Consider the following 15534-nt stretch of genomic DNA (forward strand, 5'->3'; position numbering starts at 1 on the left):
CCAAAACCACACTTTGAATGATAAGGCTTTAAACTAATTTTTGCTTATGCCTAAATTCAATGTTGTCTTAATTTAAACTTGTCTGAGTCTCAAACTAAACTAGACTTTTTCATGGAACACCACTTTAAAATATGAACTTTATTCAGGTTTGAGTATTAGGAAAACATTTTTTCTAATATGAACAAAGTGAGCCCATCACTCAAATGAAGACAATTTGTATCATTTGCTGCCAATGAAAAAATTCATGTTTTCAAGCAAAAATTAGACGTTTGGAAACGTAAAATGATCATCATGAGCTTAAAGTATCCCAATAGTTGATAGATGCTTAATAAAACATGCTTCTAAAGCCAGATTTTGCAAAAATGAAAAATGATGCAATCTTCTCACTTTGTTTTTTTGGAAAATATGGCTATTTTCCATAAAAATGCATTATTTACATTAATATGTAATAGTTTTATTGTTATTTTAAATGAACTAAAATATTTTCTAAGTTTGTTTTAATTTCTAGTGCAGTAAACTTTCATGTAATCCACATAAACAAAGCTCTTCTGGATCCTCAATACTTTTTAAAAGTGTAAAAGGATCCTGAGACCAAAATGTTGAGAACCACTGGTTTAAACTAACTCTTCTTAGCCTCTCATTTTACATATGAAGAATTGGAGGGACAGGCACATGCCCAAGATCATTTGGAAGGTTGGTGACTAGGTTTCCTGCTTTTCAAGCTCATTCATTTAGTCCTCAGTATGTTCCTGAAAAGGGATGCCAGAATTACCTGATGTAGCTGGACAGCACATGGACCTTGGAAGTCTTTGTCTTTATTAACTGTAAAAGAAAAGAAAATCACTGTAGGACCTCAACCCCAGCTCTGTAGCTCCTCATTTGTCTGGCCATTTAGGAGCCAGCATCCCCTCCAGGTCACCAGGCCCTGTCACTAGCACACAAATGAAGCTAAGGCATCTTATGTGGGGCAAGAACCTCAATCAGTTGGTCTTTGCTAATTTTTCATTGGAACCTTGGTCTTAATCTTTAAAAAACCCCATTCCTCTCGTCCTCACTCACCAACAGGATCTCAGTGGCTTCTTCTATTTCTCCATTCCAAAAGTACCTGGAGAAAAGAAAACCAAATTATGACGCTCATAAGACAAGCCCAGTGAAATGTCAAATCTGGCCCAGTTAGGTAACTTACTGAGGTGGCCAAGGTGCTACAGGTCATCTAGTCCAGCGTTCCCCAACCTTTTTTGCACCAGGGACCTGTGCTCCTACGAGAATCTAATACCTGATGACCTGAGGTGGAACTGAGGTGCTGATGCTAGTGCTGTGGAGCGGCTGCAAATACAGATGAAGCTTTGGTCACTTGCCCGCTGCTCACCACCTGCTGTGAGGCCTGGTTCCTAACAGGCCACAGACTGATACTGCTCCATGGCCTGGGGGTTGGAGACCCCTGATCCAGTCCAACCATTCTAACAAATGCTTATAGCACCTGCCTGAACTTTGTGGAGGAGAGAAGCTCACCATCTCTTGAAGTCCATCTATCGTAAAGGTTTTCACATGAGGTTTTTCTTATGGTGTGCCAACATCTGCCACCCAATTGTTTTACCCAACTTCCACATGAAGAACCACCTCAGGCAAGCCCTGCAGAAAGTCCAAAGTTTTCTCTCCTCCAAACTGGGCATCTCCAGCTCTTTCAACATTCATTCTATACTCATGGCTTCCAGGACCCTCCCCATCCTTTGGACTGGTGCTCCTTTTATCACTGATTCTCAAAGTTGAATGCCCATGAAAGGATAAAGAGCACAGGAGGCTTCAAGGAAGAAATGAGACTTATAAGATATGGAAACAGATCCAAAAATTAAAAGTCAGTGATAAGGTTCAGAAAAGAGTATGAGAACAGCATCATGTGAAAGGAAGGGAAAGGAATTTGGCCTGAGAATATCTACACTGACTGAGCCAAGGCAAGACTAAGATGACCTAGGCCACTGGCCCTGTCTCACAGAGCTGTGGTAAAGGGGAGGATGGACATACAAAGGGAATGCTAGGCTGAAACTCTATTCTAGTTCCCAAGCATTGATTCTCAGACTGGCTTTATGTGAATCACCTATATAAGTTTTTAAAAATTCAGAGACCCAAGCCCACTCTTGGGGAGACTGATTGAGCAGACCTAGGATGGAGCCTAAGAATCTAAAGCACAGCCAAATTTGGGAGCCATAGCAAAAGACGATGTGAACCACTGAGGCAACGTCATCATTGGCGAGAGCTTTCACTACATAGCCTTTTCCTGTTTTGACCTTCAGAATAGAAATTATTTCTCTCTCCCCTCTCCCCCTTCCATTCTCTCCCTCTCTCTTTCTGGAAGGGAAGGAGATGAGAAACAGGCTGATCAGAGAAATTAAGGCATAAGACAAATCCTGCACAACTAGTACTGGGATGCTAAAATATTTTGCTGAGAAAAATGGTACAGACCAGGCTTAACTAAAGTGAAGGTGTTAATGAAATGAAAGGCAGACAATACACAGAAACAGGCTGTCACATATGCTAAACTCTCAGTTTTCCAAAGAATCTAAAAGCAATGGAAATTATGTTCTTTGATATCCCTAGTTGGCTTTTTCAGGGATAGAATGCCCAGTCTGACTTCTTTGCTAACAGCAAGCTAATTGACTTAAGTAAAGAATGCACAAACAAGATTCCTAAACTGTAGGGTTTTTTTCTCCTTTCTCTATACACAGCCTATTTTTGCTTTTGCTCATAGATGACATAAACCCACTGGTTGATTTCCTTTGAATACAAATCAACAGTGAATGTTGATTAATTAAATGCCTTTGAGTTGTTCTTTGATGATTTCCCATTAGTTCAGTACTCCTTCCACCAGCCAGACCTGACTTAGCACCCCCACACCCCTCCACTATCCATAGCAAGACTCACAGTGAGGATGCCTTGGGCAGGATGTTCACAGAGGCAGCCAGCTTCTTATCCAGTATAGCCCTAAAGCAAAGAGAGTGAGTCACTGGAGCAAGTGTCCAAGATCCTAAGAGAAGGGACAGGAGTTCCTTGGAATTACCCAGGAAACCTGAGTCTAACTAGATAACCATTTAGAGTGCCCCTCCTCCCTCAAACCAACACTTTCCATACCACCATGCACAAGAGAGAGCTTTAGAGGTTTCTAAGTCCTCCCCTGGGTGGGGAGAGAAGTAGGGAAGCAACTGTGAGAAGGTGGTTTTAAGGATAGGCCCTGTCTGCTTGGGGAATGGAATTAACTCTGGATGGAGAACAAGAAGACCTAGATTCAACTCCTGACCCTGCAGTAGGATGGCTGTGTGACCTTATGCAAGTTCATTCTCTCATTCCAGGAATAAGTATTCGAGCACCTATCCAAGATAGGCACGTCACCCTCACTCAACCTGATTCTCCTGCTATACAATGAGAATTGATTCAGCCAGTCATTGGTTTTGAACCCTTATCATCACCAAGATCTCTTTTTATTATGCCAGCTTCTTCTGCTTTTATCTCTCAGATATGTATCCAGCTGACACTCAGTGCTTCTGATCTGTAGAAACTCATATGACCATATAGAATGGCTACTCCAGGCAAAAGCAAAAAAAAAAAAAAAAACCAAAATCATTATAATTGTTTGTCTTTGCAAAGGTTTCTATCACAGCCCTAAAAGCACAATCATCACCTTTGCAGACCACTAAGGTTTTTTTTATTTTTTGACAGACCACAGGTTAGAATTCCTGGTCTGAAAATCTCAGATTCCTGTGCAGCACCCTCGTGAACACAAAAATGTACTTGAACTAGTACAGGTGTCATAGAAACAGCAGCACCATCAAGTCATTAATGAAAAGTGTTCCCAAGCATCAAAACCTCAAGGCCCCAGAATCAGGCCGGCCCTGACAAACCTTTCTCAGGTCTCAGGCAGCCAAGGGAGCCTGGTATCTGTTCTCTGAAATGCTTAGATCTTGCCAAATAAACCTCATCTGAGTCCTATTCACTGATCCCTCCTTCCCTCAGCTGCTGCCAAGAGACCTGACCCACTTTCTCTTCCTTTGAGTTCTAGGCTAAACAGTGCTCTATTTAAGGCTCTGCATTAATGTGGCATTACCACCACCCTCATTCCTTTGCAAAGCTCCAGGAGCTAAATAAATCCCTGACTATAAGGAGAGGCACATGGCACAAATTTGTTTAAGCAACTGCTGAGAGTCTTGCTCACTCAATCATGTGCTGAGAAATTACATTTTATTGGTTCTGAACGTGGCAAGCAAACACAGGGAGTGAGTTAAACCTCTAGAAAAATATTCTATTGACTTCACAGGCCCTTTCCAATCTCTTAGGAAGTGTGAACTCCTAAGAGAGCATAGCAACCTGTCCTTAGGTAAAAGACTATACAGATCTGAGGAGGACCATGTTAATCAAAAATCTCCTATGGCCAAAATAAATAAATTAAAAAATAAATAAAAATAAAAGGAGAGCGAGAGAGCATGCAAGCTCATTGAGAAAATACACACTCAAGACCAGCAGCTGAGTCACAGATAGGGCGCTCAGGCCCTCAAGCTCGCCTGAGGAAAGCAGGAGGTAGCAGCCTAGAGCGAGGGCCTCTAGAAATTGCAAAGTTCACAGACTAGTGGCTCACAGAGCAGAGACATGGTTTGCCTCTCATGGCATTTTTAAAAATCTTGACTGTTATCAGAATTTACTACTAGAATATTTCGTATGCAAAAAAAGATTATCTAGCTTCTCATCAAAAATTGAGTCTTATAACATTGGACTTGTAAGATCACATTGACCTAGAGCTGAGTAAGGGCTACTCCATCTAGGCATGGCATATTTTTCCCAGGTCAACCCAGTTTTAATTGCTTTTTCCTCTTAAAACCTAGGTAAAGAGTAAGGACTGCTCTCTACCATCATCCTGCATTGTCACACCCAGCCTACTTCACTCATTTAAGTAACCTGTCTATAGGAATTTGTGCTTGTGACCTTGGCCTAATGCAATTCCCTCTCTCTGCATATGAGATCGAAGCCCAGAGAAGAAAGACTTGTCGAAGATCCTATGTGATGTTGGCAGCAAAGAGGACACTAGAATCCAGGTCTCCTGATTCATTATTCGGGATTTTCATCCTGACTCCAAAAAGAGATTAACATGTGTCTGTCAATGAAGAGATCTAAGAACATTGCCAGGAATCAGAACCAAAATGAACCGAAACTGAGAGGCAGCAGACAAAACTCTACAGAACCCTAAAGAATAACTAAACAAGCTGAAGGGACCTGGTCTCAAACTGATTCTGTAGCTAAAGCTGGGGTTCTTGCCAGCTAACATTTGTGGGGCCCTCCCCACCATGTACCCATTTATTCTCCCCTTCTACAAATCCCAGGAATCAAACCTGTTTGTCTCTCTTCTATCCAAATCACTAATAAAAAATACTAAACAGAACAGGCTGAGGTGAGAGCTCCACAGCCATATCACCGAAGACTCCATTTCAAACTTTTAGTTCGACTTGGTGGACCGAACACACGCTGCAACCACCCCTTTTACACCAAACCCTAGAAATGAGAGAAAATACTTACTACTTAACCATGCCGGAACACATTAACCACGTCCGAACCCAAACAGCCCCCTTGACGTGCATGGGAGCATGTGCGGGACTGCCCCACAGAGAGGAGAGCAATAGTCTGTATCGGAGATGATGGAAACCAGAGCAGACAGGAACTTGGAGGCAACCATCAAGGTGAATTGTTGAAATGCTATGGCAGGAGAAGGTGGACCCCCTAAATCTCTCATGGCCCAGGCAGCAGTAACGGGGTGTCTGTCTCCAGGAAGGAGCAGTCAATGTAGTCACTTTGAGAAAAAAGGCAAAACAGTGTCCCAGAAGCTGGCAACAGCCATGGACAAAAGGAAGAATTCATGCCCAGAAGGTAAGTTACTACAGCACCCCAGACTGTAGAGTGTCCCCAGTCCACACTCACATTGAAAACAGTGCTGCCTAATGACAATTCCTAGTAGCTGTTCCTGTGCGTGGAGGCGCATAACTAAAAAGGTGAGAGAGGTTACAATTAAGAATGGCAAAGTATTTGAGGAAAGTCAAAACCAAGAGAGACAAAACTTCAACAAAAGAATTTATATAAGAGGAGGACATAACAGGACATTCAACATCAAGATTTAAAAATAAGTATAATTATGTATACTTCAAAGTTGCTAAGAGATTAGATCTTAAAAGTTCTCACCACAACAAAAAGGTAACAGTGTGAGGTGATAAATGTGTTACCTTTATTGTGTAATCATTTTGCAATATACATATGTATTAAATCATTTGTACATCTTAAACTTACAATGTTATATGTCATTTATACCTCAATAAAGGTGTAAAAATTAAAAATAAGTATAATTAATATTTACAGAAATATAAGGCAAGGTTATTGCATTCATAAAATAAAATCTGATCAAAATAAGATCAGACAATTATGAAACATGAGCAGTTGGGTATTAAAGAACAATTAGAAATCTTGGAAAGGAAAATTATTATTGTTTAAACCAAAAACTCAATGAAGGGTTGAATTGCAAAATAGATACAGCTGAAAAACAAACAGAAGACTGGGCTCAGAAATTCTCCCAGTGCGCAGAATAAAGGAAGAGAAAAATATAAATGGTCAGGAACAGAGAACAAATTCAACATCTATCAAATAGGAGTTCCAGGAAAAGGACACAGAATGAAGAGAGAGAATATTTAACAAATTAATAGCTGAACATTAAGATAAAGAGAAAATCCTAAAAATTACCAGAGAGAAAAAGCATTACCTACAAAGAAATGAGACCCTGATAAACACTTGACTTCTCATCAACAATCCTGGATTCAAGAAGACAATAGAGACCTCTCTCCAAGCTGATACTGATCCATTTATTTGAACTGGCCTTTCAACCAGTTAGAATCCAGGCGTTAGAATCCTTTCCTCCCAACGCCAAACCTCCTCAATGTCAGCTGAAGGTGTTCCCTGAAAGGATCCCCAGTGGCTGTTCCAGGGGTCCAGAGAAAAGACAGTTCAGTACAGACCATAGGCATACCAGAAGCATCAGAAGTAATTTTAATTCCTAGCTGCTAAATACTATGGTTGTATTTCTAGAGTAATTGCAGGTTCTTTTAGATAAGAGCTATTCTTCAAAGGTAATGTTAATGAGAGAGAAACACACCGGAGGAAAAAGAGATGGAATCAAATGCAGTGTTAACCTGTGACCAGCAATTTAGAGGTTGCATGCTCCCAAAGACCAGATTCAACATTTTAAAACACTGTAACTTCATCTGTCATCAACTTTAAGAATGCTGAATTGTGGAGCAAGAAGAAAAAGAGCAAGGAGCCAAATCCATGACCCTCCAGCTCCATTAACCCTCTTCAAAGCTGCATCTCAAAGAGCAATGAACAGGGGGATATTCAGATATCACAAATATTGATTGAGCATCTACTACATGCAAGTTACTGGAGTAAGGATTGTACATATTTTATATCATTTAATCCTCACAACAATCCTGTGAAGTAAGTGACATTATCCTATTTTTAATTCAGAAAACTAATGCTTAGAGAAGAGGAAGCGACTTATCTAAGTTAACACAGTAAGTGGTAAAGCCAAGATTCAAACCCTGGTCTGCTTTAGAAGTCCAGCATTCTTTTCCCTCATACCACAGGTGCTTCTAGAAATTTTCTAAATACTTAGAATGGCCTCCTCCTCCTTACTTGTCATAGTGAGCACCTCTGGGATTGAGCAAAGAGAATATCTCCAAGAAGAAAGACAGATGGGCTAGAAATTAGGAGACTTAAAATTTCAAGCAGCAGGATTCCACGTTATCTTAACACCTTGGACAAGCCACCTATCTCTCTGAGTCTCATATCCCTTATACGCCCCCATGCACCACTCAACATATTCAGGCCCAGCAGCAGGATCTGCCAGGTGATCATTCGGCTATGTTCCTCATATCATCCTAAGCAGATAGCTATGTAGTTCATCATCTGATGGATGGGGCAAGAGAATGGTCCCTCTGGAGCATGCTGGTTGCTCCCTGAGCCTCCTGGGGCAGCATCTAAGTTCAACCATACCTGGCAATATCTCTGGCAATTTGCTCATTGGGACAGTTGACAAAGACGATGGAGTAAGTGCCAGAGACATAGCTGCCGGTGACAGCTGAACGGAGCTGCAGGCTAAGGGTCCTGAGCATAGGGTATGTCAGGAAAGACGCTGCCAGGATCTAAATGGTAGGAAAAGAAAAGCACAGGTCAGCAGTGACATGACCAATTCTGCCAGCTCTAGCAGACTGGAACCAAGGCTGGGCATCATTTTCTCATGCCCATTCCCTATCCACAAAATTATTCCTGTAATCTCAAGCTTTATTTAGTGCTTAACAAAGTTTTCATGCCTAGATATTTTCCTTCACATTTTGCAGATAAAAAAGCAGAGGCCCAGAAACCACGAAGTTTGCTCAAAAGCACATAGCTTTTAATTGGTGAAGCCAGGATTAGGACTTGGGTCTGGATGACCTGAAATCCACTCCTATTATACAGAAGTGCTACTGGAGGTGATGCAAACTGGCACCCACCAAACTGCGATAACCCTGTGGAGATAATAATGGTGATAAGCTCTTACATCTATTGCTGTTTTAGGGAGTTAATTTCACCTCCATTCATTTGTATATGTGCCAGGCATGGTGGGTAGGCTAGTGGAAAAGGTAGCCTAACTCTAAAGCAATGTGACCTTTGCTACTAAAACTGAGAGCTGGGGGGACCATGAGGAAGGCTCTACCTGAGGGAGCAGGAAAAGGTTTCAAAGAGAAGGTATCATCTAAATTGGATCTGAAACAACAAGTAGGATTACGAGAGGAGAGGGAGACACTCTAAGCAAACAATAATATGTATAAATTCAAGAGGTATTTAGGGATAGATGAGATATACAGTCCACTTCGGTCTTAGTCTGTGGGTATGAGAACAGCAGGAAATGAGACTGGCTAAAACGATAAAGAAATGGGTCAAGCAAAGGAGTTTGTAGTTTGTACTCAAGTGAGAGGGTATTTTTGGAGGTTTTGAAGTAGCAGAGTAATAATAAAGTGAAGCCAAGTAGTGTATCAGGAGGGAAGATGGGGAGGAGCAGAAGATAGCCTACTTAGAAGGCCATTACCATGATCCAGGAAAAAGACTAAGATCCTGAGCTACGAAGATGGCAATGAAGTGAGAGAACAGACATTTATGATAAAATTTGTCTTACTATTTTAATGATAAGCATTTTAAATAAGAAGAAATAGAAAGAATTGGAGAATACATTCCATTCCAGGGCCCTCTGCTTGGAGGATACAATGGAGTCATTAATAGGGATAGAGGTAATTTACAAGGAGTTCCACTGTGACTTAGCCAGCCTGAACAAGAGCGCGTTTCTCCTGCCTCCCAGCCTAGGGCTCACGCCTTGCTCAAATAAAACTCTGTCCTCCCACTCTTTTTATGCTATCGCCTAAGTCCTGGCTCCCACTTCTTGGCAGGGCCTGAGTGTTTTTATGTCTTTAGCTTCAGTTTGATTTATGGCCTGTCTGGATTGGGTCTCTCATTCCCTCCTACTGCCTCCACTACCTCCTCCTCCTCCTCCTCCTCCTCCTTGCCTCTCATTGGGGACACTAGTGCCAACTGCATGGGGACAATTATGCAGATCATCCAACAGGCTATCGGCATCTGAACCAAACCAGCAACCATGTAAGAAAAAAGAACCACCTTTCAATGAAGCTTTTTCTCTGTACGTGTGCGTGCGCAGTATTTAAATCCTAGTGCCAGTACTGCTTACTGCCTGTGGCCTTCAAGAAGTTACTTCCTATCCCATAAACCTGATATAGAAATTGGAGATTATGACACTTGTGCTGCCTATCTGAGTTGCCATGGGTTCAAAGGAGATAGGAAAATAACTCATAATCATAAACAAAGGGACCACGCTTTGCTCATCGCTGTATCCCTATCAGTTCACGGCACACACCAGGTTCTCAATAAATACTTACTTGTAAACTGGCAAATTAATTCACCAGGAGGATGTTATTAAAATTAAATAGCTTTGTGAAGCAGGTAAAGCTTTTGGCAGCTGTTAGCAATGCTTTTAGCAGAGAACTGGACATACTGTAAGGTGTCAACTACATGACTCTAAGGTGGCTTTCAGCCTAGACTCCAAACAAAAGGAGCAAAGACCTGTCCCCCAACTAAAAAAGCCATTCCTAGGGAAGATATGGGGCATTTCAGCTAGCAGTTATCAGTGCAACAGAGGTGAGAGAATTACATATAAACTCACCTAAAATGTATTGAAACTCTCATACGAACTCATAGTCTTCCATCTCATGAGATCTTCCATTCAGTCATTTCTGTATTCCTGGCACTTCACAACTTTGACAGGGAGTATGGGCTTAAGAAATCTTTGTGGACCATATCAACAAAGTATCAGAAACAGGGAAAGTCAATTTGAAACCAAGAGTGGACTACAATATATCACAGAGTGACATTATATGAATGCGCAATTGATGGAAAATAGATCACAAGATTCCCTTATAGGAACATTATGAGAAAAGATTTACTATATATTTATTTTAAAAAGTTTTCATAACATTTTCCTATTTTTCTATTACTACATAACTTTTTCTGTTTTCACATTCTTTTAAAATATTTTGTGTATCTTTTCAGTTAGTTCATTTTTCCTCTTGCCTTTTTATGTCCTGGCGTATTTGCACAGCCTCTAAGAAGTTATGGTTGACTTTACAGTCTGTGTTAAGGCAGAAGGGGACTCAGAAACCACCTAGTGGCTCTAAATTTATAATCCACCTAGTTTTAAGGAATCCGTGAATATTCTGAATGAATACAACATTGTTTATACATTTTCCTTGGGTACAAATCCAGAACTTTCAAGAAAATCTAATGTCCCCAAAAGGTTAAGAGCCACTAATCTGTGCACTGTTACAGATGAAGAAATAAAGGCCAGAGAGGGGAAGAAATCACCCAAAAGTGAGCAGCAAAGCTGGGCTAGAGCCCTGGGCTTCTCACCCTCTCCTGCAGTTCTTTCCACCTCCCCTTCAACCACCTGGACTACTGGAGATACTCTGTAAACAGTCACTTCCAACCTTAACATTTTAAAACAGTTCTGGGATGAGAAAACAAAACCTCCGGAAAAATACAGAAAAACAAGATGGTAACTGCACTAGGAGGAAAAGAATCTATCATGTGACAGGTAAACGAGAACTCACCACCAGACACCCCGTCACCTCTCTGACACTGGCAGTGAAACACAGCCCAGTCACCCTTTGGCACAAAGAGTGAAGAAGGGGTACTGGGAAGCTTCAGGACCACACCACAATCTCCAGGACACTGGGGGGTGCCTCCAGGGGTTTTACTCTTCATCCCCTACCTGCTTGACCCCAGCTCAAAATTCCAGGAGCAATAAAGAGAAAAATGCCTCCTTCCCTTAGTCCACAGGTCGGAGGTTTAAGGGTGCGGGTGTTGGTAACATCGTAGTGTGGGGCACTCACCAGGAGGCAAATAAGAACAGAGGGCCTCAGGTAGCCTGGCAGAGGGCACCGTGAGCCCAGCCTATCCATGGCGTCGCTGGTAATTTAGCGGCACAGCGGCAGCAAATGTGGCCTCAGGCTTTGCCAGTTGCAGGTTAGAGGGGCGGACACTGAGAATTTAACCCTCTCCTCCTCCCCACTCTGCCTCCACCTGCTGCCTGCCAGACAACCCAGTGGGGCCCCAGAAAGGCTGGCTAGAATGAGAGTGGAGGGGGCGGGGAAAGAGGGAGGAATTTTCCCTAGACTACCCTCTCCCTACAAACATACAACCCAAGCACCATACCCAGATCTTCAACCCTTACAAAACTAATACTAATTTTCCCTCCCCATTATGACAACAAAATCGTAAAATCCTGAGATGTATAGATAAAATGACAGAAGTTTGTTAGGTATATAAAACCTTCAGCAAGTACAGCACATCAACATTAAGACACACACACTAAACTCTTGCTTGATAAAGGCCGGGCTGGCCAACAAAAACAGGTGAAGCACACTCTTCTGCCTCCCTGTCCCCATATTGCTCCCTCCTCCCAGGATCTTCCTTCAGACCCTCCTAGGCTTAGAACACTCATGCTCCCAACTGCTCTCCCAATGAACTTACTTATCTTTCCAGGCCAGGGCTCTGTGCAGCCTTTCCCAGAGTTAATCCCACAGTACTCTGTTCCCCTAGGCACTTGGGACATTAAACATCAACTATGGGGAGCTGCAAACAAATAAGCAAAGCAGAAGTTAATAACTGACTGTTGCCTTTCTGGGAACGCAGAGTCCATGGTTGCCATGGTTTCCAATTTTTTGATCCAGCTTTTTAAAGTGAAATGTCCTATTTTTAAATGATGACATTTCCGGGGTGAGAGAAGGGATTGAGTGCACAAGGGAACAAATAAACTTTTTAAAATTAAGAGAACTGTTCTATATCTTGATTGTGGTGGTGGTTACACGAGGGTTAAAACTATATACTTAAATTGGTGAATTGTACTGCATGTAAACAAAAGGGAGGAAATGCTAGAAAGCAATTCAAAATTGTTTTAAACTGGGCAGGTCAAACAATACATCTGTTAGCCAAATCTGGACTGCAGGCTGCGAGTTCACAGCCTCGGTGTTTATTTTAAATTACCTGTTCACCTGCCTGTCTCATTCCTTGGGACTATAAATTCTCAATGGGCCGACACACTTCTAGCAAAGTATCTGACAAAGTAGTAAGTCAGTTGTAGTCATATCATATCGTATCATAAGCTGTGCAGACTCAAGCAAGTTGCTTCTTACTTTCTGAGGGGATTTTTGGTAAAAGAAGGGCTAACACCTGCTTCATAGGTCTAAAATGAGGATTAACAGAGAAGATTAATGTAAAAGTGCTTTATAAAATGTAAGATCATGTCAGCATTTCAAGAGCAAGTAGTCTAGTGGCAACCACCAAGGTTAGCTCAGAAAATCTCCACTTGTGATCGAAGAACAAAGAGTTAGAGAAAATGAGGCCAAGGGGTCCTAGGAAAACTTTTATATCTGAAGTCCACTAAAATAAATCAAGCCTATGATCTTTTACACCCTATTACATTAATAAGGCCGCTGTTAATGACCATTTACCTTAGATCCTGAGATGATGTCCTCAAGTTTAGCACAACATCCCACAGTTTAAGGTCAATGTTTGTTGAATGACTAAATGATACAAATGTGTGTCTGGTGATAATAAGGATGGTCATGATGGTGACATTGGGGCAGCAGGAGAAGGATGGCAAGAGATAAACTGTTATATTTGGAAGAAACTGCCTCTGGATTCTCTCCTTCAATTCAGGCACCTCTACTCTTTCCAGATTTAATTCCAAGGTTAGATTCCAAATGTCCAATCATGCATTTAAGGTTTTGGCAGACTCTCCAGAAAGTTAAGATTCTCAGTGCCACTGCTTGAGGGTCCAAGCTCTTCCAATTTCTTTCTCTCTACCTGCTTCCCCTTACCAGATTTAGACAAGCTCAGGTTAACATTCAGACTCCCTTCAGATCCTGTATCCATCTCCTTCACCCACATTTCCTCTGTCTTCCTTTTCTTCAACGCCTTTATTTTGAAGGTTCTTTTGCACCTCTTTATAGGTATACAATAATTTACTAAAATCTTTTTTAAAGTTAGCCAAACTCCGATTCAGAAAAGGATCCATCCATGTCAGTTGCAGCATCAAGGTCGGAGAAAACATTAGATTTCCTTAGGTTCATCTTTACCTCTGGTTCTGGGGGGTTTGTCTTCTTCCTCATCTAAGTCTATTTGGGCAACAGACTCTCACTTATTGCCCAAACTTTTGAGTAGCTCATTAATTTCACTTTCGTCGATACCAATGAATTTAAAGCCCATTCATCTTGCAGACTCTTGATTTTTTTCTTTTCTTCTAGGGAAATATGTACAATCATTCACAACATCGTCCCAAAGTTTCCACCAGGTTTTAGTAATAGCAGCTGGTTTTATATCATCCATTATCCCTTTTATCACTACCAAAATTTGTACTGTTGCCATGTTCCTTTCAAAGTAAGGCAAGGGTTTTTCCCAATATAGTCAGCAAAGTGATCAAACATGCTTGGCATGGTTACCTCCTGAATGCTTCAATTATACCCTGATCCAAGGGCTGATGATAGCTAGTGTCTTCCAGGAAGAAACACAGTATCACATTAGGATGAGCAAAGAATGAGTCTGGGTGATTGAGACTTCTAAAATTAGCAACACTCTGAATTCATGATTCTTCTGTTAAATAACTCTGGGCTTGATGATAAAAGAATCATGAAACCAATCCAAATGGAAGACCTGATCGCCAGAAAACTGGAAGGCATTTTTAATCTTTTAGCCAAAAGACAAGTGGAATTAGGGTCTTGCAGCAATGATTTTTATCTTTTTGTCACCTGCGGCGTTGGCACAAAAAATGGGCAAATCCTGTCCTTAGCTTCCCCTAAGATTTCTGGATTTTTTTTTTCCTTTTCCCCTAAAAGTACACGAAGGCATTCACTTCCAAAACAAACTCATCTCCTTGGTGTTGAAAACCTGTTGAGGTACACAGCCTCTCACTCTGATTAGTTTCTGGAGTTGCTTGTAATACTTCGGTGCCGACCGGGCATTTAACGGTTCTTCTTCCTCCATTGACATCGAATTTTGCAAACTGCGGCAATTTCTAAACTTCTTAAACCATTCTTTGTTTGCGTGAAATTAATCTGGGTTGTCCTTCCGGTGGTTTCCACCAGATGCTTGTAATGGGTTTGGCTTATCTGCAGATGGCCTTCGGTGTTAGAGACCGGTCCCCTATGGTCTGGTCCGGTCCTCCACTCAAGTGGTTAACTCAGTCTCCATCTTCTCGATGTTTTACGTACGGGAAATGCACAGCACCTTGGAGTTGACGAACGAAACGCTCCATGATGGCCTTCTGGTTTTCCTTAATGGTGCTCATGGTTGATTCATTCACGCCAAAAAAAAAGAAGAAAATGCGCCCCACGTTGATGTGACTCACGCCTTCTTCCAGCTTCTCGAGAATTTTCACCTTGTCTTCCAAAGGCATGGCCCTCCGCCTCCTGATGTGTCTGGTCCAGGAGCAGGATGCCCACTGCCTCCGCTGTCTGGGGGTAACCACAGCCGCTGTCCAAGCTGCAGCCGGCTCTACTACTGCTTCTCCTGTCGCTGCCGCAAGCCTGGTTTGAGAGCCAGGAGGCCACCTGCGAGGCCCCTCAACCTTCGGTTGGTCCTCATTTTCACTATTCTGCTTGTCCAGCATTTGACGAGCCTTCGTTCTCCGTGGGAAATACGCAAGGCCACGGAAAATCGGACTGCATGACAAACTAAGCGGCGCCTAAAATGACGCCCCACTGCGACCCCGCAACCAGAAGCGACCGTTCGCTTGGCCCTAACGGTCCCTCACCTCGCGCGGCTGGGCAGTCTACGACCTCGCGCAGTCAGCCAGCTCCGCCTCGTCATTGGTGCGCCGGGGCGATTCGCCGTCACAGCCAAAATTCGGAAAAG

The 15534-nt window shown here is 42.2% G+C and overlaps 1 protein-coding gene across 8 annotated transcripts in view; it reads right to left on the minus strand.

Annotated features, from left to right (window-relative positions):
• The window catches only part of LOC102894923 (protein CutA homolog), a 25521-nt gene extending 9990 nt beyond the window's left edge, over positions 1–15531 (minus strand). For 2 of the 8 annotated variants that reach the window (XM_025050464.1, XM_006917077.3), the window contains exons 1-7: positions 13134–14647; positions 12154–12255; positions 10289–10409; positions 8074–8222; positions 2920–2979; positions 1060–1105; positions 773–822 (exon numbers count right to left, since the gene is read on the minus strand). In XM_025050464.1, coding sequence (XP_024906232.1) covers positions 773–822; positions 1060–1105; positions 2920–2979; positions 8074–8192 — 275 coding nt within the window. In that variant the 5' untranslated portion in view covers positions 8193–8222; positions 10289–10409; positions 12154–12255; positions 13134–14647. Of the gene's footprint in view, positions 1–772; positions 823–1059; positions 1106–2919; positions 2980–8073; positions 8223–10288; positions 10410–12153; positions 12256–13133; positions 14648–15433 lie in introns of those variants that run through there. The other 6 variants (XM_025050462.1, XM_015593329.2, XM_025050463.1 and 3 more) reach the window with 6 other exon arrangements.
• Between the last annotated feature and the right edge of the window lie 3 nt (positions 15532–15534).

Source organism: Pteropus alecto, unplaced genomic scaffold (genome assembly GCF_000325575.1).
Source record: "Pteropus alecto unplaced genomic scaffold, ASM32557v1 scaffold226, whole genome shotgun sequence".
Taxonomy (NCBI): domain Eukaryota; kingdom Metazoa; phylum Chordata; class Mammalia; order Chiroptera; family Pteropodidae; genus Pteropus; species Pteropus alecto.